Source organism: Ochlerotatus camptorhynchus, unplaced genomic scaffold, assembly GCF_037179485.1.
Source record: "Ochlerotatus camptorhynchus isolate MF236.1 unplaced genomic scaffold, CSIRO-AGI_Acam_v1.1 ptg000291l, whole genome shotgun sequence".
NCBI lineage: Eukaryota > Metazoa > Arthropoda > Insecta > Diptera > Culicidae > Ochlerotatus > Ochlerotatus camptorhynchus.
In genome coordinates, this window is record NW_027040780.1 from 983,944 (window position 1) to 1,008,034 (window position 24,091).

At 37.6% G+C, this 24,091-nt stretch overlaps 2 protein-coding genes across 4 annotated transcripts in view; one reads left to right on the top strand and one right to left on the bottom strand.

The window, feature by feature from the left end:
* The window catches only part of qsm (Zona pelucida superfamily protein qsm), a 220,843-nt gene that overhangs the window by 90,445 nt on the left and 106,307 nt on the right, over positions 1-24,091 (top strand). The gene's annotated exons all lie outside the window — the stretch shown is intronic.
* On the bottom strand, positions 3,389-5,614 carry snky (sneaky). Its single transcript, XM_065228502.1, has 3 exons — positions 5,377-5,614; positions 4,511-5,258; positions 3,389-4,451 (listed from the first exon to the last, which is right to left on the bottom strand). Exons 1-3 carry the CDS (start codon positions 5,612-5,614, stop codon positions 3,389-3,391), a joined length of 2,049 nt encoding a protein of 682 aa, XP_065084574.1.

The window sequence follows — 24,091 nt, forward strand, 5'->3', positions numbered from 1 at the left end:
TGAATTAATGATCTACTTAGTTATACTCAAGGAATAATAAATGTCTCTCACTGCATATTTGCAGAAAATGGTACACTAAAAATTGGTTACACGTTTGAAGCAATGTAACCAAATAGAATGAAGTTTTAAGTAATCTACTTTACTCTCTAGATAGAAAGTACATTCAACATTCTACATTTAGCATTGAGCTACACGATATGAAAAGAAACCTTAATAAAATTGTTGCCCTTGCTTAGCTCTGAGTCTTGACTGACTATACACTAGAGTGGTTCAATATATAGATTTAGCTCCACCAAGCTCAGTCGATTTCAAATCAGGTCCTGGTAATTCTCCCAAAATTTGAGCTCGTTTGGAAGCGAACTCACACTACATGTTGATATGAGAATTACTGTGGTAAAAGTGAATTTTTTGTTCACATCGTTCTTTCGCTTCCCTGTAATGATCTGCGGAAAAGTTTGTTATCTGTACTAATGTGAAATTTTCTCAGCTGCAACTTTGCTGAAGACTGTTCAGCAGGCAGCATTGATGTGCTTGGTGCGAAAATAGGGAAACGAATCCAGGCACTATGTCATAAGTATTGCATGATGCAGTGTTGCCCTGAAAGCAGTCCATTAATCATATCACAAAGTTATCGGTTTCGAAATCAATTATTAACTAATTACCTTGAAGTCTAATCAAAAACACATCGTGAGCAAAGTTGTAGCTGATAAAATTTCACATATGAACCGATAGTAAGCTTTTCCGTAAATTATTATGACGAAGGGCTAGGACGTTGGGAATGAGCATGAGCATGAGCATGATTGACCGCCCACGGATGCTACTCTGTCTGCCAGATCAGCTGTGATTAGAGGCTGTTCATTAATACTTAAAAACAATGTTGGTTACGATTTTCAACAACATTTTTCCAAACGACCAGTTTTTGTATGGTCATGTAGAAAAAACGAAGGGAGAGCAATTATGTCCAATGAATTTTAAAAAGGACGTATCTGCTTTTGTGTACATAGATTCAAACGTTAATTGTTCAATACTCTTAGATCTTCCACGCAAACTAAAGCCACCATCAGGTAGGGTAAAGTTTCCCCAACATTATGGTTGTGATAGTTTGCGTGGGCAAGCTAAGAGTTTAAAAAAAATGACGATTGAATCTTTGTTTACAAAAGCAGACAAGGCTATTTGAAAATTCATCCATCATGTATGAATTTTTTTTTTAATTCTCACGTCTTCACGTCTGCATTTTAAATTTAAACTGGACTTAGAGTACCATTTTTTTTTTCTAATTCTAATTTCACGACTCCTCGATTTCTTGACCTTCATTTGTTGAAGATTGCGGTTAATTTCATTTATCTCAAAATCTTGAAAATTTTATATGAATTTCTCCATCCCATTATTAATTACATGAATCCTCCACTGAAGTGCCTCAGGATTTTCACATTTTTATATTTTGTAATTATGAATCCGTTTAATTAAAGGTGGCTGCAGTGCCTATAATAGCATATCAGCCCAATATGGATTTTTGACAATTTTGGTATAACAGCGCTATCCACTATCAATTGGCATCAACTTTCATAAAGCTCGATTCAAAGGGCCTTATTGCGGGTGTCACTACACGGTGATAATGAAGTGATACTCAGAATAAGAGCCGTAATTGCCATACAAATCAAATGGTAATCACTTCACCGTGACGATAAGTGACAAGTTTTCACCGTGAAGTGACATCCGTAATAAGCCCCAAAGTAAATCTGGACGCACGGTTTAATACATGGTTGGAACAAAAAACGTTTGACAGACATTTGTTGATGTTTCATTGACGAAGAAATTGGTGAAAAGTTTTTATTCGATTGATCGACGCATCCCGAAATTACGGATCATTGAGCTTGAGAAAAGAAAGTTAATTGTGCACAAACATCTAGAGAACCCTCCGTGGTCTGCCTCAAAAATAGCAAAAGTGTTAAAATTCCCAAAGACAACGGTGAGTCTTGTAATCAAACGTTACAAGGATACTCTGAGTGTGGATAGAGCACAGCGCATCTATCATAAAAGTGGCACTAGGGACAAAGAGCTGAGGAGAAAGGCGTTGAGGTACGTGAAAAGCAACCCAGGTGTCTCCATACGTGATTTGACAAAGAAATACGATTTCAACTTTTCCACCGTGCGTAACATCCTTTCAATAGAAGGATAAAAGTCTTTTTGTGCCAGTAAACATCCGAATCGCTCTCTGAAACAAAATTTAGTGGCCAAAAAGCGAGCACTATACGAACGAGTTTTGACGAAATTTGATGGCTGTATTTTAATGGATGATGAAACATATGTCAAAATAGATTATAAACAAATCCCCGGACGAAAATTTTACCTGGCAACTGGTCGTGGGGATGTCCCTTCCAGGTATGAATTTGATTTTGCCGATAAGTTTGCTCGGAAACTAATGATTTGGCAAGGAATCTGCAGTTGTAGCCTTAAAACCAAGGTTTTCATCACATCTCACACAATGACGTCGAAGGTTTACATTAAAGAGTATCTGAAAATGTTACCTTTCATGCGGCAACACAAGACCAACGTTATGCTTAGGCCGGATCTAGCCAGCTGCCACTACTCTAAGGAGGTACTAGAATGGTATGCTGCAAACAATGTTAATTTCGTCGCCAAATAAATTAATCCACCGAATTGCCCTGAGTTCAGACCGATCGAAAAATATTGGGCAATTGTCAAGCGAAAACTTCGAGGATGCGGTAAAGAAGTTACAAATGCACAACAAATGCGTTTAAAGTGGAATAAGTTCGCCGGTACAGTGTCACCAGCGACTGTGCAGATCATGATGGCATCGATCACAAGTAAACTGTGACAGTTCGTTCGAAACGTTGAAATGTAATAACTTTGTTGTATATCGTTTGAAAGCTGAATAAATACCCTTTTGTTTGACGTTTTGATCGACCGTGTATGTTGTTTAATTCTTGAGTTATGATCACTTGAATGCGTCCAAATTTACTTTGAATCGAGCTTTATTATGTGATAAAACTACGGACTATTTTGAACAAATTTAAAAAAAACATCAGTTTGTCCCATAAAGCAAATCGCATATCAGTTCCACCTTAAAATTCAATCGTGCAGAGCTCAGTTTACGATGGTTTTTTTAAATATTCACATGGAAATTCGACTGCCATTTTCTCAATGCCTACTTTTGTCATATGGGACTGATATGCGATTATAGGCAGTGTACCCTAATGTACCCAACTTGGTGGAAACTATTTTTCATTTAGAATTAAAATGCGTCATAGAATTTAACTTCCAACATAAACATCGAACATCGAACATTTTAAAGTGTTATTGTGTTGAACATATTATCACTATTTTTTACATTATTACACATTTAAATACAAAAATTCTAACACGTCTAATGATCCAAATAGCAGTTATGATCAAGGAGAGCTCCATCCGCGCATGCCATGCACGTTTGCTTCAGATCTTGCCAGCATTCTTCACAGTACACCAGGAAACATTTATAGCTATCACATTCGTACAAGTCCTTTGCCTCCTTACAGCCGCAAACGCTGCAATATTTCCTATGGATTATCCTGATCCAACCACAGCACAGCGGGAAGAAGAATGCTAGACGATCCAAAAATCCTAACCTTGAACCGTACTTCATCGCCCGGATGTATTCTCTCAGTCTTTCGGCTAGCAATCTTTGCAGACCTTTCCTTCGTTTGAGCATGCGATTGTACAAGTACAGAATGCGTTGCTTTTCACGCTTCGGGTAGAACCAGCAGCAGATCAGTCGCCTCATTCGATTAATGTAAGCTTCGTTCAATACAAGGACAGCAACTCCCAGCAAGAGCAAGTAGATTTGCACCAAATTCCATGGTTCCAGGCTCGATGGTCGTGGTAAACATTCTTCGTTCGATGTTTGTAGATTCACCCTGATGTGAGTGGTGAAACCTTCAACCGATCGTCGAACCATCATTGCGATCACCCCAGTGCCAGTTACGGTAACGTTAACATCATGATATCCTTCCTGCTTGAAGTCTACCTTCGAATGTCTGGAAACAATATCCAGTGTTTCGAAAAACAATCTATCAATTAAGATGAAAATCGTTGCCGAAATCGCTTGCAGAAGCAAGGTCATCAAATGAACGAAAATTTTCCTCAGCTCGAAACGAGTACAAGCTGCCGAGTCTAGATCAACTAAATACGGTTGCTCGACCCATCTCAAAGGAAGTATGCATATCTTGCCCTGTTGCCTTCTTCGCTGATCCACGTGTTGGAAGTAGTCAGTAATGTAATGGTTCTCAAAATCGAGCTTCTTCAGATAACTTTGATGGTAGGACATAGCACCGAAAATAACTTTTACGAATATAAATGCAAAGATCTTTTTCAAAATAAATACCACCAAATCAAACGATTCCTTTTTGCGTTCAAATTCTTGCACCACTTGCTTACTTGTTTGCTTTGCCGTCCTTAAAGGGATTAAACTGTGACACATTGAAACGTACCAAACAAGTTAGATAAAACTTACAAATATCCTTCATGTTGTTCCATATCGACGAATTCATATTCAATCCTTATATCCTTCAAATCCCCTACCAGATCTTCTCTGGAGCTTTTCAACTGACCATAATCTTGACCAAACTCGGGATCAACAACATCCTCTGAAGAGCAAATTTCATCGTGGTCCCCAAACATTTCACTCGCACTGCACATAAAATCAATCTTCAAGGGCCAACATAGCAAATAGTTAACCAAAATTGGCAACTTCTCATGACATTTGTCGTAAACCCTTTGAAATGCCTGCTTACACCGACCGACACCTCTTTCTAGCTGTGTTTCGCAGCGTTTTCGTAGTTTGTGTACGTATTTTTTTCGATACTGCTCAAAAGCGGGATCCATTTCACGTTCCTGTCGGTCGAACAGAGATTCATCATCTGGACCTTCCACTTCCTGTTCGATCGGTTCCATAATATCCACAATCGTGCTGAATTCATCCTTTACCTGTTCTAGATTCTCTTTACTGCCAAGCAGTGCATTTTGGAATGGCTTTGTCGTGAGATCGAATCGAACCTTGCTCATGTTGTAGGTCAAAACGGTGGAACAGGTGAATACCCGAACAACCTCCCTTGCATTCAAACTGAGATTGTTGATCGGTCCGGTCAGGATACAACTCAGCACGATGGCTTTCAACATGCTCCTTCCGGCTTTTCCGAGAAATCCCACCAGACAAAGGGAACTGAAGCAACGAATTTGAATGGATAAAGCGCAGCCGTAGCCTACAAGATAATATCAAATTGTTCAATTTGTTTGATTCAAGCCCATTCTAAGCCTTATACGACTCTTCAAAACCATAATAAAACCGAAAATGTTACTTGGGTAAGTAATTGTACTTACCGAGAAAAAGAGATGTCACAAGTCCTACGAGAAACACTGAATCAAATGGCAGTCCAATATTCAGCAGAACAAATCTCCAAAACAAGCCACCCAAAAGTAAGCCGTAGAAATAGAGCAGGAGGCTTCGGATAACTTGATTGGTGGCGGAATCTTCGTACCAGCATAAACTGACACACTTTGGACACCGCTGTCGACAGCATGTTGAAAGCTTGAAAAAATATACTTTAAGGAACTTCATGGCTGAATGCTAAATGTAGATTGTGTCTATCAAACCCATAGATTGCTGTGTTCAATCTTTGTGTGTAGAAAATGTTAATATTAGGTGCTTCAATTTTAAGGTCTCGCCATTAAACTGAGTTTGGAAAGCTTCTAAATCTCAATTCTAGATGCTCATAAAAACCTCACACTAGCGAATCAGGCTTCAAAAAATCTTCTATCATTTCTCGCATCTACTTGCATCGCGCATAATCTTTTTGCAGGAAATCTTCAGTACCGTTACACGAACCAACTAATTAGTTTTGCCGGAAACCCAGCTCTGTAAAATCGCTGATACATAGAATATCAATTTCATACATGAAGTCGCTGTAAACTCACAGATTTGAGCCACGAAAAGATCGAAGTGACAGAGAAAATTTGACATTATTACGGCCATTTCCGGATTTTGATCCATATCACCTTAACCAGAACGTGTGATAGTATTTTGTCTACCGAATTCAGAAGAGTTATCCCTCGACGCACTTCAGTCAATGCTCCTTTTTTAATAGAGCGCAACAAAGACTTACTTCGTTACTGGGCGCCTTCAGTTGTGCAAAAGGTCATCGTGAAAGACCTCCATCCTGGGCGGCTGGTTGCTTTAGTTTTAACCTGGGCGCAGGTCATATTCATATCGGCTTGATTTATTTCCTTGTTGAGGATCAACCACACGGTGGATGTAAATTACTCAAATTTGAGTTTAATTCACTCATAATCGCCAAAAGTGCAGGAACTCAGCGATGAGTAAATTTGCCTCATGGTTTCCTGTAGAAAACCTAAAAAATCTGCCGGAAAATAAGGAAATTGACGAAAAAAAAATTCAGTCTAGAAGTACTACAAATAGACTGAGTAAATCAAATCTTTACTTTTCTCCTGGAAAAACCTGGACAAACCTGGGAAAACATGAGGCAGATTTACTCATCACTGAGTTCCTGCAATTTATGTGATTTATAAGTTAACTAAACTCAAATTTGGGTCTTTCTCATTCGCCGTGCACCATGACCCCCTTGGTCTGCCTTTGCTGCGATGTCCTGCCGTATTCCAATCCAAAGTTTGCTTGCAGCTTTCGTTTACGCCACTTCGTAGTGTTAGACCGACCCACTTACGTTCTCAAATTTCAGTTCATATCGGCTTCTGATGACATCGACGATGGAGCTCATGTTGTGAAGAAGTTTGCAAACAATTTTTATCTTTTTCCTTCCACCGTTCCATCAAGTTGTTCCTATTGCAGACGGAGTTTTTCATGACAAAAAAAAGAAAACAAAAGATGATATGGACATATATGGTCATATATCACTTGCCGTTACTGACCATGCGTTATCATTTGGCTCGTTTTTCGATTTTCATTTTGTCATTTTGAGATATTTTGATTCCCTGCTGAAGTTTGATAATTTATTAAACAATCTGAGACATTAGAGATATATTACATCGAAATTATCAAAATCCTAAACTTAGAGAATAAAAGTCAGGGGCTAAGATAAATACTAAAGATGTTGGATCTTTTCCCAATCGTGGATGATCTAGTAGATCATTTAGTCTGGGGTGCAGGACGACAATTGGTACACAGCCCAAGAAGTATTTCTCGATTACTTTTTCGAAAGAACGTATCAGCTTTTGTAAACAACGCATTTGATCGTCGATTTGGCGTAACTAATAGCTCGCCCCACATACTAACACCGCTAACAGGTTGGGGAAATTTTCCCCTATCTGATGGTAGTACTAGCATGCGTGGGCGAGCTACCAGTTACGCCAAATCGACGATCAAATGCATTGTTTACAAAAGCTGATACGTTCTTTCGAAAAAGTAATCGAGAAATACTTCTTGGGCTGTGTACCAATTGTCGAGTTAAATTTAACTTGTGGTTAATCGTGACATTTCGTAAGTTATTTTCAATGTTCAAAAATGCCGGAAATTGATCAGTTTTCAAACAGAACTCAGTCACGGTTACCAAAATTTAACTTCTAGTCGGTCCGAAATAACCACGCTCGTATAGCAAGGTTATTCGATAACTCATCTGTCACTTTTAACCATGAGTTAAATTCAACTTACCCATTGCGACACAGCCTTGGAAGTAAAATTAGGACCATCCATAAATTACGTATATTTTTGACCAATTAACCCCCCTTCCCCCTCGGAGCGTGTTTTGCAATAACCTAATACATGGCCGATCCCAACTTCTGAAACTTCTCTCCTCCCTCAACTACTACGTTATTTATGAAAGTTCCCTAATCATTGGGCAACACTGGAAGACAGCAGCACACACCACAAAAAATGGGTTAGACTAAAGAGCCTGAATTGTCATGTCAAAATTGGAACAATCGATTGTCTGTCAAAGTCATAAGAAAAGTCATTCCAATCGAGCAGAATACCTGTCAAATGGATAAAATGTCGTCTCTTTATAAATTCAGTTGGACATTTATGCGAAATTTCCCTCCATTTAATTCTCGGTACATCTTCAATCTATTGATTGAATTAAAAAAAAATCCTTATATGTTTTTTTAAGATTTCGTGCGTTTTGTGAACGCACATTTATTATTTTGCATAAGAAAACGGGAACGGGGTGTTTCTGTGGTGATAAAAATGATAAATGTGATAAATTATCAGACGGTACCTCTATTTATGCTTTTAGATTAGCTATGAAAGTCCCTCCTTGGAAAATTATGCTATAGAACGGTTTATACAACCCCAAATTTCATGGATATTCCTTCAAGTAGAAGGGACTTGCAATGCTTATCTCTTAGCATAAATAGAGGTACCGTTCAGTGCTAGGTTCTGAAATTCGAAAGTTAGCGTTCAAAAGGGCCTATTTGTAATATTCGATTCTTTTCATCGATTTTCTGTTTACAGTTAAGCGAAACAATTCAAGCTGAACATTGCATTAGGTCCTAAGTAACACTGACAAGATTCTCTTCGTGGACTTTCTCCTTGAATCCACTTGGCCCAGGTATTTTCAGCATACATATCGATAAAAGAAGTTTTTATCTAGCATCTAGCAGACAACAAGAAACGATTATGTGCTCAAGTTATTAAGGCTGTGTTCCATTTGGTGATTTTTTACTTAAATTTGGCAGATGGAAAATTTTCAAACAAACCTGCTATTCCAGCAGACTTCTTTCTGACAGAAAAGGAATCAATTTGACAGACGCTTTCTCGAAAATCGACCGATCTACAACAGAGGGATTTTCAAACATATTAATTTATTTTCGAAGTGTCAAATCTAAGTGAAAATTTTCAAAATGGTACACAGCTTTATTTTTTATTATTTGTTCAATCGGTAGATAAAAGATGTACCGAGAACTTATTCGAGGGATTCATGGCTAATTGATATCATCTCGATCAACTATGAAATGCTGCATAACATTGATGCAAAATTGTGCACTCCGTTTTTGTTTGTGCATTTATTTTTAGCGTTTTGAAGTTGAATTGCTGAGGATCAATCTCATTACCATAGAAAAATTTCAAGAGTACAGATATCAGCTCTCACAAAACTTATAACAAAGAAACTGGAACTATACGTTTGTTGCAGTCCAGTACACAAAATAAGTTTCAATTTCATGAGTGATGTCACAACCGTCCAAGATTTATGTCCTAGAAATCTTGAAGGTATAGGGAATATCAGCCATCATGACGGTCATTGTTGGACGCTTCAATGAATCACTTGAAGAAAACCTTACTCATATCTGATTGTAATTTAGGAACCAAATGAAATAGAATATGTATGCGCATTTTTATGAGGTCCTGAATTTAACCAAGTTTTACTAAGTAGGGAATCCAAAATATGTACATAGGACCGAAATCATAGGTTACTTCTACTGTATTTTAAATCAATATCTAGAAAAAATGCACGAGAATGTCACTACACAGCTTAACGTAGTCTACGTCAACCCTGCGGTCGTGTCTTGTACACAACCCCACCAATTTTTTTAAAGGTAGACTTGACCTCTTAACACTTCAGATGAATATTTGCTGCTCTGAAGAGAATAACCAGCAAATAATAGAACGATAAATAACGATATTGGACCCAATGGGCCACTAATCATTCCGCCTCATGTCAAGAAGGGGATGACATGGAAATATAGAAATTCTTAGCTAAAACAAATTAACATGTAGCCGAATTAATTGCATATGGGTCATTTCACTCCAAATTTCCGAGGTACGTGAAATTGACCTCGTCCGATTTGGGCCAAATTTTGAGGAGATATTTATTTAGGTCTAACTTTTATGAATCCAAATTTTTGTGCTGATCGAAACACCCCTCGGTCCAGGGTAGCGTTTTCTATTTTTCGAGATTTTCAAGCAAGCACTACTTTTTTATCTATATCTTCGGAACAATAAGGGTAGAATATGTGCATTTCATTCCGGAATATATTGATTTTTTCTTTATGTCTTATTTCCAAAAAAGAGCGTCATGTCGTCGGCATAAATTATCAATTTTAGTTTTCTGAGATTGAAAGGAATGTCGTTTTCATATTGAATAAAAAGAAAAGATCCCAAATGAGAAACTCTGTCTGAAGTGACTTGAATTCGACTCGATTTCTTTCCGTTGAGTTTAATTATTTGTTGTTGGTTAGTTAAGTATGATTTAAGGGGTCCTGGCTTAATTATAATTTTATGCAATTTAAAGAGTCGCATTGATATATCAATGTGTTCAAATGCCTTGCTAAATTGTGCATAGACTTTAATTTGGTTTTTACGTAGTTAAAGAAGTTCTTCGGGCAGGATTTTAATTCAGTTGATCGCATGTGTCCAAATAGATTGATAAATTATCACTACTTTTTTTTTTTGAAATTTGCTATGCTTTTTACTTTCAATTTTTCAAGTTTTTTTTTTATTTGTCTGTTGTACCAGACTGGATTGTTTGTGTTTTTGTGACGTATTTTTTTCTTCAAAGATATTTATTCCGAATTTATTTCTGTTGAAATTTTGTAGAATACGTCTACAGAAATACCGACATTTACTACATCCTACAAAAAATAATTGCCAACTGACAATGTTTGATTAAACTTTTATATTTTCGAAATCTGCTAATTTATGTTCAAAAACTTATTCGTATTCACAGAATATTCAATTGCTGTGTGAAATGCTTAATTTTCCACACACAGAAATCGTCATAAATATTCATCAGTAAAAAGTCCATATAGCAATTTTGTTGGTTTTAATGTGAACCAAACTACAGTCCTAAATTATCAGTTTTGCCAAAAATTAACTGCAATGCTTCATTATCTCCAACGACTTAGAGTAAGATACTTTCATTTTTAAAGTAAAGAATGAAGTCAGCATGGCGTTGATTAAAGTCTCCATTTGAAGAGATGAACCAGCCTCTGGCTGAAAGTCTCGATAATAAAGGTAACCTAACCTAACCTAAAGTTCAGCACTTTGGAAGAACGCTTCATAAATGTTTTTATGAGCTTGGTCTGGCGGAAAATACACTGAGGCGAACACGTACGATTCACCGGCTATGTGTGATTTGTCCCAAACATGCTCAAATTCTTTAAATTTGTATGTACCTACAGATGATTTCTGAGTTAAAATTGGCCGAAAGAGCTTTAAAAACTCCGCCTGAGACGCATGACAATTTCTGTTGTCTCTGAATACATTAAAGGCATTTCCAAAGATTTCTTCATTTTTTACTCATTCATCCAAGCATGTTTCAGTTGCCAGAATTACCGATAAGGATGAGCATAATACTTTTCGATAGATTTCCTTCATTTTGACTGGGCTTTTCATGCGATTGAAATGTTGACAGTAAATCAAAATTTCAATCGCATTCTGTTAATGTGAAGACATTGTTGGAAGTACGTCGGTTGATAAAATAGTTTCATTATTATTATTAGTAACCTCTTTCTCGTCGAAAGGTGTCATTACTTCCGAAAATTCGGGTTGTGAAATGTGTCGGCGCTTTCCCTTATACGCAGCAGGTTGTTACGCCAATAGGATTCTAAGCCTTTAAATGCTGCCTATTTTGGTACACCACATTCTTCAAAAAATATTTTGCGAAGTTCCACCGCTGAGACCTGGTAGTCCTTCGGATGCTAAATTAATGTTGATGCCTGTTATTCGTCATTCCTTCATGGCAAAACGATGGCGGCCCCTTGTCATACATATATGCCAAATAAAGGCGAACGATGTACATTATTTTTGTGTCCCTTAGCGCCACGGAAACGCTCATCTCCATGAGCTGATTGCTACGTCAAGCTTACGATAGGGTCGAGTTACCATCCAGCTGTTAAATTTGATTGCAGAAGTGTTGACAGAGCGGTGTTTTCTATTTGTGACGATTCAGTCTTGTTGTTGTGTTGTGCCTGCTTTTCTATTCGGTATTGGTTGATGGTTTCACTTTTCCTGAAGTTGATGAATTTTGGGACCGTGAGGGCAGCAACAGGGTGGTCGGTGGTCATTGGTAGGCCGGCAAATTGTACCTTTGCTGTGGTCAGTAGTTGCTGTGGCCAGCGATTCACATGTTTTTGACCAGAGTTGTTTATCGATAACCAACAATAACGTGAACGTCTGCAATGGTGAATTTAAATTGCACTCGTTAACGCAGGTGTTATCGACGGTTATCAATTAACAACCCTGTTCTCGATTATCCAAGCCCCGTAGATTTTTGAAAACTTTAATAGATCTAAGAATAAAATACTAAATTGTCTAAGCAAATCAAGAGCTCTGCTGTGTAAAACATGGCTTCAGCGTTGAAATATTTCCAGTAGTTTTCAAGGTGTCACATCGCACTGAACCTGTCATTTAGCGCAGTATTTATCGACAATTTTGCCTTGAACAGTACTCTATTAGTTTTGCACTACTTCATAGCACTCGAGGTCCCACAGTGATCAACGCTGAAACCGTCGAAAGTCACGATTTCTACCCATACATCTTCTCTATGCCTTAATGGACTGAACAGTGAAAACACACTTTCCATTTTCTGTCTCCTTTTTCACCTTTCAAAAGGCAGATCGTCTCCACCAACAGAAATTAAATCATTATCTGCACGCGTTGCAATTTGCCATTTCGAGACGACAAATGATGAAAATGAGCAATGACAGGCTGTGACTGCGGTCCAAAAGAATACCTGTGCCAGGAACGAATAGATTAGAGTGAAGTAGCTATTGTATGTGCATTGGCTCGCTAGACGATGTCGGTGATGATCCAACGATGAACGAAGATAGACTCTCAGCTCCAGAAGTGATTAATGACTTCATACTTGCAAACATTCGTCAGATAAAAGACGCGTATGTATGACCTGGCTTGGAGATTCAAGGCCTTGCGGATTGACACGACCATTGTTGGTAGCTAATAGCTTAATTACCATAACTGAGAGAATCAACCGGCCCAGTATGCGGGTTGATGCACCTTTCCTATGTACTCGTTCACCATCCTGGGAACAAACCATTGCATCGAGTCGTATTGTCATCACCATTTATGCCTTCTGTAGGATGGCCACGGAAGTTTTCTATGAAACGTCACTATGGTAAGGTGGAAAAACGTGTGGCAAACGCGTCAAGATGTTCTATTCCATCATTACAAGCGCGTAAATGTGCTGTTATGAATGATTTTTCTCCACTTCGAAGAAATGTGCTCACCCAAGGTGAACGCTGGTCAATGATATACGCAGACAGCCCGAGTGCGAAAGTGGATCCAATCTTGAACTTATCTACTTTCCATCAGACACTAACGCAAAACGCACCTATAAACAATGTGGGTAATTTTACTGTTTACCATTCGGGACTCGGTACTGATTTATGCCGGGCGTTCTTAAGCGTTATGCTGTTTACTTCTCACATATTTGTGTCCATTTGCCATAGCTATTCTAAGAAAAAAGGTAATGCCAGTCAACTTGCGGCTGCCCACCGCGTAGTGCGCGCAAAGGCAAAAACGAACCATCCAGATAGACGTAGACGGTCCGTATTCCATCAGCCCGCAACCGTAAGGAATGGGGGGAAGCAGAACAAAAACTGAAAACTGTTGCGCAAGTCTTCACTGACCATTTGTTTCCGTACGATGAACAGGTATCTTAATTTACATTTATAAACAGATAGATCGCACTGCAGATATGGGTTCAACATTCGGAAGTTTCCTGACTGAGGGGGAGGAGCGAAAGGAGCGACGAAGCATCACTTGTTACCATCAACAACGACGTGTCAGTATGTGGATTCATATGGGGACTCAAGAAGAAAATCAACCAAAGGAACGGTTTTTTTTCTAATCTTAATGTAACAGCAAGAACGGGTTACTGTTTGTCACACAGTTGACTCCAAGGGGAAGGTTGTTGACCGTACGAGACAAGGGATCAGATTACTCAGTGTAGTTAACATTGTAGTTGCAGAATCAGTTGATGAGAGCTTTTAACCTACTGGGACTTTACCCCGGCTCACAACTTAGTGTTCTTTGAGTACTTCCACAGTTTTTAATTGAGAGCCTTCTAAGCCTTTGCTAATTTTCCATTAGTATTATTATGTGGCAGGAACAATCATACTGTATATCAAGGGTAGTCGAGAAATTGTTCAACCCATAAAATTCTTAGATCGAACCGGAAATCGAACCCAGTTGCCTTCAGTATGGTCTTGTTCTATAACTGTGCCTTTACCGACTGAGCAAAGGAACGCCTTGAACCTACAGATGTGTAATGAATGTATGATCGCCAAATTTTGTTTGTAAATGATGATGATTGTCTTACCCCTGCGAAGGTTTTAGCTGGACGATTTATCGTTAAGGTGATACGACACGTCATGCAACAATGGCTGTCTCCACAATTTTTAAATAAACGTGTTTGGGTATGCGTATGAAATATATATTCCTACAAAATAGTAAATTACTAATCACATACCTTAAAAATAGGCCATAATTGTGTGAATATGATCTGGATACATATTTAACGCTTTTCCACCAAAATACCATTCACGAATTCACAATATTTGCATTAAAAAGTACGAGCAGTCAACCGGTTTTCTTCTGCTCAGGGCATGAACTTTCAATACCTGTTTTCACTAGCTTTCACTTCTCGGAACCACATTAAAAATAATTACGACACGTACTTCTTCTACTAGAACTTTCAAATTAATTCACTTTTGAAGACGATATTTGCTTAAATAATATCATTTGCACAAATTTCTATTTTTTTTAAATCAAATGTTTCTTATTTGACCTAATCAAACATGGTATCCAAAAATGATTCCAGAACTCGGGTATGTTTTTGTTTGTGCATCATGCTTTTCCCGCCTTTTTCATATCAGCTTATGTCGTTGACCAGTGCAAACAGAACGATACATTTGTTTTCTAAAGAATATTTGTAGGTTCATTTACTTCCAATTTTTATCTTGAAAAACAAAATAAGATTTTTTTTAACACCTATGAGTGATGAACATCACAACCTTAAGGTCTTGTAAAAAGCTAGCCTTATGTTCCATATCCGAGTTAAGTGGGAACACTTCAGTAAGACTACATGCCAGCTAAATGCATAAATTATTGTGATTCCTCTCACGGCAAAATCCTAAGAAATTTAAATGTCCAAATCCAGTTTCTGGGAATGCAGAACTCTAAAAGCGATCTTGCAATCTGGTACTAAAGCTCCAAAAGGAAACGCTCCAAAGGTACCAAAAGTGCTCAAGATTTAAATTCTTCATCCATACCCGCTGGATGTGGTAGTGCAGCTACCTTTGCTGCTATTGCAGCTGGTGGAAATCTAAATCTAAAGTTTAAGCAAAATTTTACCGACCCTAAAATAATTTTTTTACAGCCATCATAAATCGATATGAATACTGATATGCTGAAAACTAAAACCATAATTGAAGCAATTCAAACTCTAGTTAAATTCGCTAATAAAATTGCCATGAATGCCATGGATTTTAAAACGCTGAATATTTTGAATTGGAATGCTCGATCCATTGAAGATAATGAGAACGAGGTTTTTAACGTTTTACGATTTCATAACGTACAAATTGCTTTTAAAACTTAAACGTTTCTCAAACCTGGTAATAAGGTAAAAAATTGCCCTAATTATTTTGTGTACCGTAATGATTGCTCTGATGGATCCAATGGTGGCGTTGCCATCATTGTTCATAGACGTATCAAACATCAAATTATTTCTGCATTTGAAACCAAGGTTTTTGAAACTTTGGGGATTTTTGTCGTAAGCAAATTTGGACAACTCACTACCTGTTTACCATTTCAATGCATAGACCAGCAAAAGAATTTCTCAATAATGACCTTTACAAACTTACCCGTAATAGGTCTAAATGCTTCGTTAATGCTGATTATAATGCAAAACACCGCCATTGAATAATGCCCACATCAATTCCAATCAGTGTAAGCGAGTCATAGTGATTTTTTGCGAACTTTTCCATCGCTGATTCCAATAATTATATACTATTTGATAATAGTCAATTCAACGAAATTACAAGAGCTGGTTTGCCTTTCAGAATTTGACGAAATTGATATTGCTTCGCACATCTTTTAGGTAACCGTTTACTGTCGAAGTTCATTCATGAGTTGAATCCGAAATGTCTCATAAAATGCTCTATTGTTCTGCAGGCTATTACACTGTTCAATATCCAAACAGCCCAAAAAGCTTTTCTTCAGAAATAAATCCCTCAACTATTGATTTGGTCTTATCCAATTCATGTCAACTTTGTAGCCAATTGGTTACCCATGCTGACTTCGGTTCCGATCACCTTCCAGTAACTTTTGAAATATCTCATGAAATAATTTCTAGCGCCAACAATTCTTCTTTTAATTGGCATAGCTGATTGGGAACAAATATCGAACATTTATGGATTTAGGTAATATTAATAATGCTCTTGAATCTCTGACTACTTCTATAGTTGAAGCAAGAGCTGCCTCAGTAACAAAATGCGAGGTGAAATTCGATTCAATTTTAATAAACGACGATCTTCAGGTCTTGAACTGTCTGAAAAATGTTCGTAGGAGGCAATATCAAAGAACACGTGATCCTACCCTGAAAGTTATCTGGCGGGATTTACAAAAACAAGCCATGCTTTTGGCCATGATGACTTACAAAAAATGTTTTTGTATGAAAATTTTCTTATGTTTGCTATATTTTTCCATTTTTTTTTTTTTTTTTGTAATAATCAAAAAGTAATTATTTTTCAGAGCCGTGATAAAATTGTATTCTCAAATGCGAAAAATCTCAGAAATTTGTCAAGCAGTTCGAAAGCACCCAAAATTTCATTTTGGGTCTTACTACTCCTATTGAGAATCAGGTTGCTCGGCATTATCTGAATATTTCCTCACGGGAAAATATGTTTGATGATTCCTGGGGAACTGATTTTGACGAAGTAAGAACTTTAACAAACAAGTTTATGTCCTCATAAAAAACTCCCACATAATACCTTTTCTTTCTCGGTAAAATTATTTAACAGATGTTTCCATTTGATATATTTTCCTGATGAATGGAAAAATGCAAAATTTGTCTAGTCCAATATATTTACTTGCTTCAAGAAGTAAACTTTTTGAAAAGATAAATTTGAAAAGAATTCACATCAATACGAACTCCATTTTTGCAGATGAGCAGTTTGGATTTCGCCAAAGGCCTTCAACCACTCTAAGACCAGAAGGTCCCGAAGAAACGTACTCAACTGTTTGGCTTAACTATCTTCGGTCCCAAGCTAATCGATGCCTTCCTCGAAACATAGGAAAATCCACGAGCCCCTCATTTTATCTGTCAAGCTTTCATAGCGAATTAAAACAAACATAGTGTAGTACTAGAATTTCGATTAGAATAAGGTACGCTAATAGATAAACTTGGGACCAATAGGCTAGTCAAGTAGTGAGCCAGTTTAAAATCGTTCGTTTCCACCGGTTGATTCAACTCTTAAGAGTTACCAATTTAATTCGTTCAAACAAATGTGAAGGCTGCTCTTCTAGAAATAGCATTCGACAGTGATTGACATTAATGTTTGATTGCCAAATTTAAAAATTCAAAATCTGATCGACACCCTGTTAGAGGTGGAGATTCTCTGGGTAGCATTCTTGAGCCGATATTGTAAAACAATTTTACTTTGGACCTCTCTTATTTGGCTCAGAGTTGCCACAAATCTTTGTTCGCCAATGAAACAGGTATTTCCGCTAAAGGAAGACATATTCCTGTAATTTGCAGCAGATTACAAAAAAGTTTAGGAGTTTTCTCTTCTTATTTACATAACGCTTCCAACACTCAACTTATAATTTTCCCACATAATCCCAGAGCTTCATTCTTGAAGCCTAGTAGTAGTAACATAATCACTACCCAGGTAACAATTTGATGCTAAACAAGTGTTGTTTGAACGATTTTAATTCAGCCGTAGTTAGAATAATTGTTGTACGTATACCACGTTAACCTTTGTTCAGCTTTTTAACACCTAAATCTGGTGATTTTAATCAGCCGTAAGCTTAACAGTAACATAAATTATAAGCTTTTTAAGCCATCAAACAACAGTATTTTCCAACCCTTGTTCAGCCTTCTAGTTGTATTCAAAAAATAAAATAATGGAAGACTGACTGCTTTACCTTTTTTGCTGACTAATTGGGTTTTCATATTTATATTGTTATTAGTAAGTCTAAAGATTGCCTTTGCATTTCGGGACTCGAACCGGCAGTCGCTGATTAACAGGCGTCAACCATACCTACTGGACTACTTAAGCATATGTGTAGCAAAAGGTATAATCATAAACTTGAAACGCGTCAAATTTATGTTGAATAATAGCAACCGGACGAGTATTATACAGCAATGCCGAATTGTAAACAACAAATGGTGACAGTAAAACATTTCTCTCATTTTCAAGTGCAGTTCACGCAATGTGGACACAAGTGTGCGATTTATTTCGATAGTCATTTGAATGCTATTTTAGTGAGTTATATTTTTGGAGTGCGGTCTGAAAATTCAGTGTAATATAAAGTGGTGAACAGTCAAAACACAGGAATACAAATATGACGTCGTCGAAGTCCACTTCTACCTGGAGATATGCATAAAAATGACATCGTCCGACGGCTCGAAATTTATGATCTTTTAACATTATGTAAATAGACATTATGCATGTAAATATACATTATGCCATGGACCGACAGGTGGATCTGGTCACATATGGATACCCGAAACCGATTCCAGCAAGGCCCAAAAAGGACACTTCCAAAACCTTATGTACTAGTACCGTCCGACGGCTCAAAATTTATGATTTTTCATACAAAAGTAAATATACAGCATGTCTTAGACCAATAGGTGGATCTGGTCACATCCGGATACCCAGAACCAGTTTCGAACAATGTTTAAAAATATCGTTTGAGATACATGCGTTGAATTTAAACCTATTTATTGTTGACTTTTTGATGATTTCGACCACTTCTTTTCTGGCAAGGATTATCAAAGGCCACGTTTCATTTCGGGCACACAACGCAAAAAGAAATTGGCCATTTCCAACGGCCGTTCCAAGTAATCAAAAACCAGAAACCGTTCTGTTGTCTCCGGATGACTGGTGTAAAATTCGGATATTATGTCTGTTTACTTCAGAATGTTTCAAAAGTGTTCGGAACTTCCCTTCTGTTCCCGTCATTTCCTTTCATTCTTCAGAACTACTTTAAAGTTCCTATATTTGTTGTGAAGTTAATGGGACTACCTTAGAGATCTCTAATATTTCCTGATATTCAGGGAACTTCCCCCAAGTTCCAACTATCCTAATCATGTTCCTTTAGTTGCCCTGAAATTAATGGAACTGCCCTAAAGATCTGTAAACTTTCCTGAAGTTCTCTAGACTTACGTGAATTTCTTGGATTTCTTGGAAGTTTGCGAAATGTTTGTTAAGTTTACTAAACTTTCTATAAGTTCATTGGACTTTCCTTAAATTTTTTGAACTAATTGAAGGTTTCCGCTATTTTCCGGAAATTAAAGAACTGTTCTAAACTTCTTGAAATTTACCTAAAGCTCTCAGAAATTTCCTGAACTTCCCACATTCCCCCAGATATTCATGGACATACTGTCCTGGAGCAATCGTAAATTTGAGCGCATATGCACATAAGGCGGCGTAAATAATATCCGATGCACTCACATATTTTAAGACACAGTTGTAATCAGTCTTTTTCAAACGTTTGCTTCTGAGATTGGATATTTTCATTCCATTCATTCATTTCTCATGCTGTATGTTTGCAGTGCAATTTTACTCATATGAGCGCATACTAATCTGGATGGGCATCCAAAAATTCCCAAGTTGGTTGTTATTGTTGCGCCCAACTAATATTAATTAAAGAATCATATTTATCAGTTTTCGTAGCTGGTTACTCTTAGAGTAATCACTAATAACCACAATGACAGGCCTGGTTACCACAGTCATCTCTTTACAACTTGGTGTTGACTGAGCTATAGAACACAGAAACTATGAAAGTCGTTTTTTACCTTGGATCCATAACTCAATATCACATAACGAAAGCCGAGTTATTGATAGTTGACTGTGAAACTATCTGTAAAATTGTATTGTTTAGATTACTGTGACGATTCCACCTCACATCTCCCTATTTTCGTGAGTCGATAATCACATCGACAGCGTATCATTGCAGGACAAGTTAATTTGATTAAAATATTCCAAAAGATAATCTTAGAACCTACATTTCATTCACTCCTTGAATTTATTAATTATCAGCTGTTGAGAACACAGTTTAGTGCAGTACCTGTAACCGGTATCAAACCCCGAATAATAAAAAGTATAAAACAGTAACACTCATCCGAAAAGATGCTTCACATTCACCACGCTCGAGAAAGTACGTTGCAACTAACGGACCGAAAATAACTCCTTCAATAACGAGACAAAATTAAGAGGCCAAAATTCCAACCACCTGACACCGGAAACAACTCCAAGCCATTAAGAAAAACTAAAATGCCGGAAATGGAACGAGTGACACTGACGATATTTAACAAAAGTGTGATTTTGTTGTATTAAGCTTAAACAAGCCTTGTTCAATCTTTAGATCAGCTGTCTTATTAAGGTTCAATTATGGGGATACAATTCGCTTTACGCACTACTAATCAACTAAGTATGCAGCCTGGTATTAATCAGCTTTGTACACCATAAATCAACCAATAATCAGCTTCAGTTTTTATTATGCAGCTTGAATTGTTACAAGGGGTTTCTTTATACATTTTAAAGTTCAACCCGGAAAAATAGCTTCAAATGGGTAAATATTGACCGACTTGGCTCAAATTTTGAACAAAGCCTCAGGATTACATAGAGAACAAGTGGTATTATGGCGGGGGGAGGATCATGTATTAGTCACCTTAATGACGTCTAGTTAAATCACCATAATGTGTAAATATTTAAAAAGTTCTAACTTTTTTCTTTCCAAAACCGTTAAAAAATCAAAAATTGTTTGAGACATTATTGAGTTACTCTTGAAAGTATGCGATGTCTACTAATCCAATAGTGTAATTGTGCAACAATAGGTAATTGGTCTACCATATGGTGTCTACTACCTGAAAAAAAACTGGAAAACCGGGAATCCTCAGGTAATTTTGTATTTTCTCTCAGAAAATTAGCAATGACATTCATTAAATGTCTTATTCAAGATTTTTATAGAAAATAAAGTATTTTATAGGGGTTTCGTTTAGCTCAGTCGGTAAAGACGTAGATGTAAAGCAATTTTATACATTTAGAGACTTATTGTGTTTTTCAGGTTTTGTTAACATGGATATTTTATACAAATTTTAAACTTGATCGTTTTTTTTTTAAGTTCGGCCTTTAAATACTTGTAAACATACTGTTAAAATCCTAGATAACAGATATGAAAAAAAAAACCGTCGAGATGGACCATGCAAAATATTTAAGGCTCATGGAATTGGATGAATGGATTTTATGACAATTTTTAAGGTACTCATTCCAAGGAAGTTCTGGAAAGAATTGTTGATGGACTCAATAGGAAGGGTCCAGATGGGGTCACCTCGTCAGCGTCGCTCAAGTTGTGGACCAAAGACACAGTTCCTTGCCATGGAAAAAACAATCCTGAAGAAGTTGAAGAAATTTGCAACAGGAATTTATAGTCATTTAAAACTCTTGCAACTAGCGAATATTGAATGTGTAGGGACCTGAAATTAAACCCATGATGTTCTACTCAGTAAGTAAAAAACGGTCGGTCTAAGACCACCTAACCCTAGCCCCTCGTATCACTTCACACCACTTATGATCAAGTTGTTGTTCAAAGCCGGCACCGATGACAATTACACCAAGTTTCACACGATGAGTAAGCAATGAGACTGACTCCTTAGTATGTAGGGTCCTGGGATTCATGGGCAGTAAGCAAAAACACACATATTATCGAGTTGATGGTGTAGTCATTCAAACCCTGAAATGGTTCCTCTTACGCTATAATAAGCAGCTGCGACCGACGATCAGCCAAACGCGGAGGCAAGAAACTACGTTAAATCACTTAGGACTTGACAAAATTCTACTTTAACGTGATTTTCATTGTTCCGATTTGGTCCTTACGAAGGATGGGAACAGAACTTTTAAAGCCCCTGGGTACACTATTTATTTTACAGCAGCTATTCTTAGCAGCTTAAATATCAAATAGTTTCCTCCTTCCTTAAATATCCGATTCCTTCTTGGATCTTCCTTTTTAACAGCTTATTTTTACTTATATCTTTATTCCTCCTGACCTATACCGTACACTACAAGTTTATGGTTATGTTCTCGTTTTCGTCTAACGTGTGGTACAAAATGTTGACTTATGCAGATGTTTTGAAATACACACTACTCTAACTCAACCTTTTGCTCGCTAACACAGTTTATTTTCCAAATCAATTTCACTCAATACACTAGCTCAATTTGCAATTTAGTTTATTTTTGATTTCTACCTTTCCCCATTCAATTCTTATAGATTGCTTCCATGTTTCCCTTACTTAGCATGCTTACTTGATCACAATAACATTTTAAACATCAATTAAATTGTAACTCATCACATCTACCCAACCGCACTAACCGAACAATAATCACACATGATCGAGGTTATACCGCCAAGTAGCAGAAGGGAATCAATAACAATGTAAATAAATGAATTGCAATATGTTTAATTGGATCGAGCTCCCCAACTCAATCCATGATAGGTTGTAACTAATGAAGACTTCCCACCGTATTTGGCGCGGACGTCTTCACTAGCCAGCCGAGCTAGCTTAACTCTAATTTTCAGGGTCGGCAAACCGCACTAGAAGAAACTCACCTGAATCCAACCAACGACAAAATCCCAACCTGAAACTTTTCTTTCGGTGCATGCAGAATTTAGAACACAAGCGTTACGTTAAGAACACCAAGCCAAAAATATATTCAATCAAATCAAACTTTGGAGCACTTTTTTTTTATTTTAGGAAAAGGAAAATGTTCTAAGGGTTTGACTCACTGTCTGATGTCTGCTGATGCTTGCCTCGCTGATACCGCCGCCGCCGCTGCCGTTGGATGCCACGTGTTTCCTCGTCGCTGGATCGCTTCACCCTTACCAGGGCCGATGCTGATACCGTTCCGATACAAAACGTGGTGCTAGGTCGTGTGTTGACGTACGACCGGTTCAGCGCATCTGGGAAGCGGTTCACTGTGCACAATCTTCACACACTTCGAGAGGAATTCAACCTAACTCACACCGCGACCCCTTGTCTCACCGGTTTTAAACTTGACGGACAGTTCTTCAGGGTGTCGACTTAAATTACACAAGCCGGGAGACGACCTCTCGGAATATTAACTGGCCTCAACGTCAGTGATATGGAGGTCCAGTTTACCACCACGTGGCCACTAAAGCGCGCACTACCGTGTATTGTTCTTCGCGAGTTAGGTTTCACTTGGAGCTAAGCTCCTTTAACGTTTTTTTATTGAGACTCAACCGGCAAGAGTACTTATTACTGACTGTCCTTTAACTTCTCTAACACCGGTAGAATAACGGGTTTGAATCTCACTTGCTGAACTTTTCTAAAATGCACCAATCTTCTTCGCTTCCCAGGATACAAGAGACCTCTATTAAGGATCGGGGACCCTTATATAGAAGTGCCGGGTTTGAATTTAGGTAGCCAATTATCATCATACGATCATCAGCCCATCGATGACGATCGTATCACGTGATTTACGCGCCTTCGGGTTTTTCTCACTTCGTGCGAGTCGAGCAGTAGGTGGTAATCTTCGCTGTTGCAATGTTCGAGCAGTGGAGCCACCTGATTCCCTGCACTAGCTAGAATTTCAAAAAACCCTATCTGCACAACTCCTATCTGACTCGTAGGGTTGTGAGTCGTCTCATTTGACGATACATTCAGTATTTTTATCGTGCTGCTCGTCTTTTGGAATGATTTTTTTTTTTCAAAATTAAGCATGACAACGGTTCACAACTTCCCCGGTCTATTTTATTAAAAAATGTTTTCTACTTTACGGCATTGGAGTTCATCAAATAGAAATAAATTTATTAGGTTTTAATTTATATAATTCAATAAATTCTTGCATGAAATTTATATTTAAATAC

Bases quoted from the DNA above. Each gene is read 5' to 3' on its own strand.
- snky (XM_065228502.1), bottom strand. From the start codon at position 5,614: ATGAAGTTCCTTAAAGTATATTTTTTCAAGCTTTCAACATGCTGTCGA. The intron at 5,259-5,376 runs GTAAGTACAATT...ATTATCTTGTAG, and splicing joins TGTGACATCTCTTTTTCTCG to GCTACGGCTGCGCTTTATCC. The intron at 4,452-4,510 runs GTAAGTTTTATC...AATCCCTTTAAG, and splicing joins GAACAACATGAAGGATATTT to GACGGCAAAGCAAACAAGTA.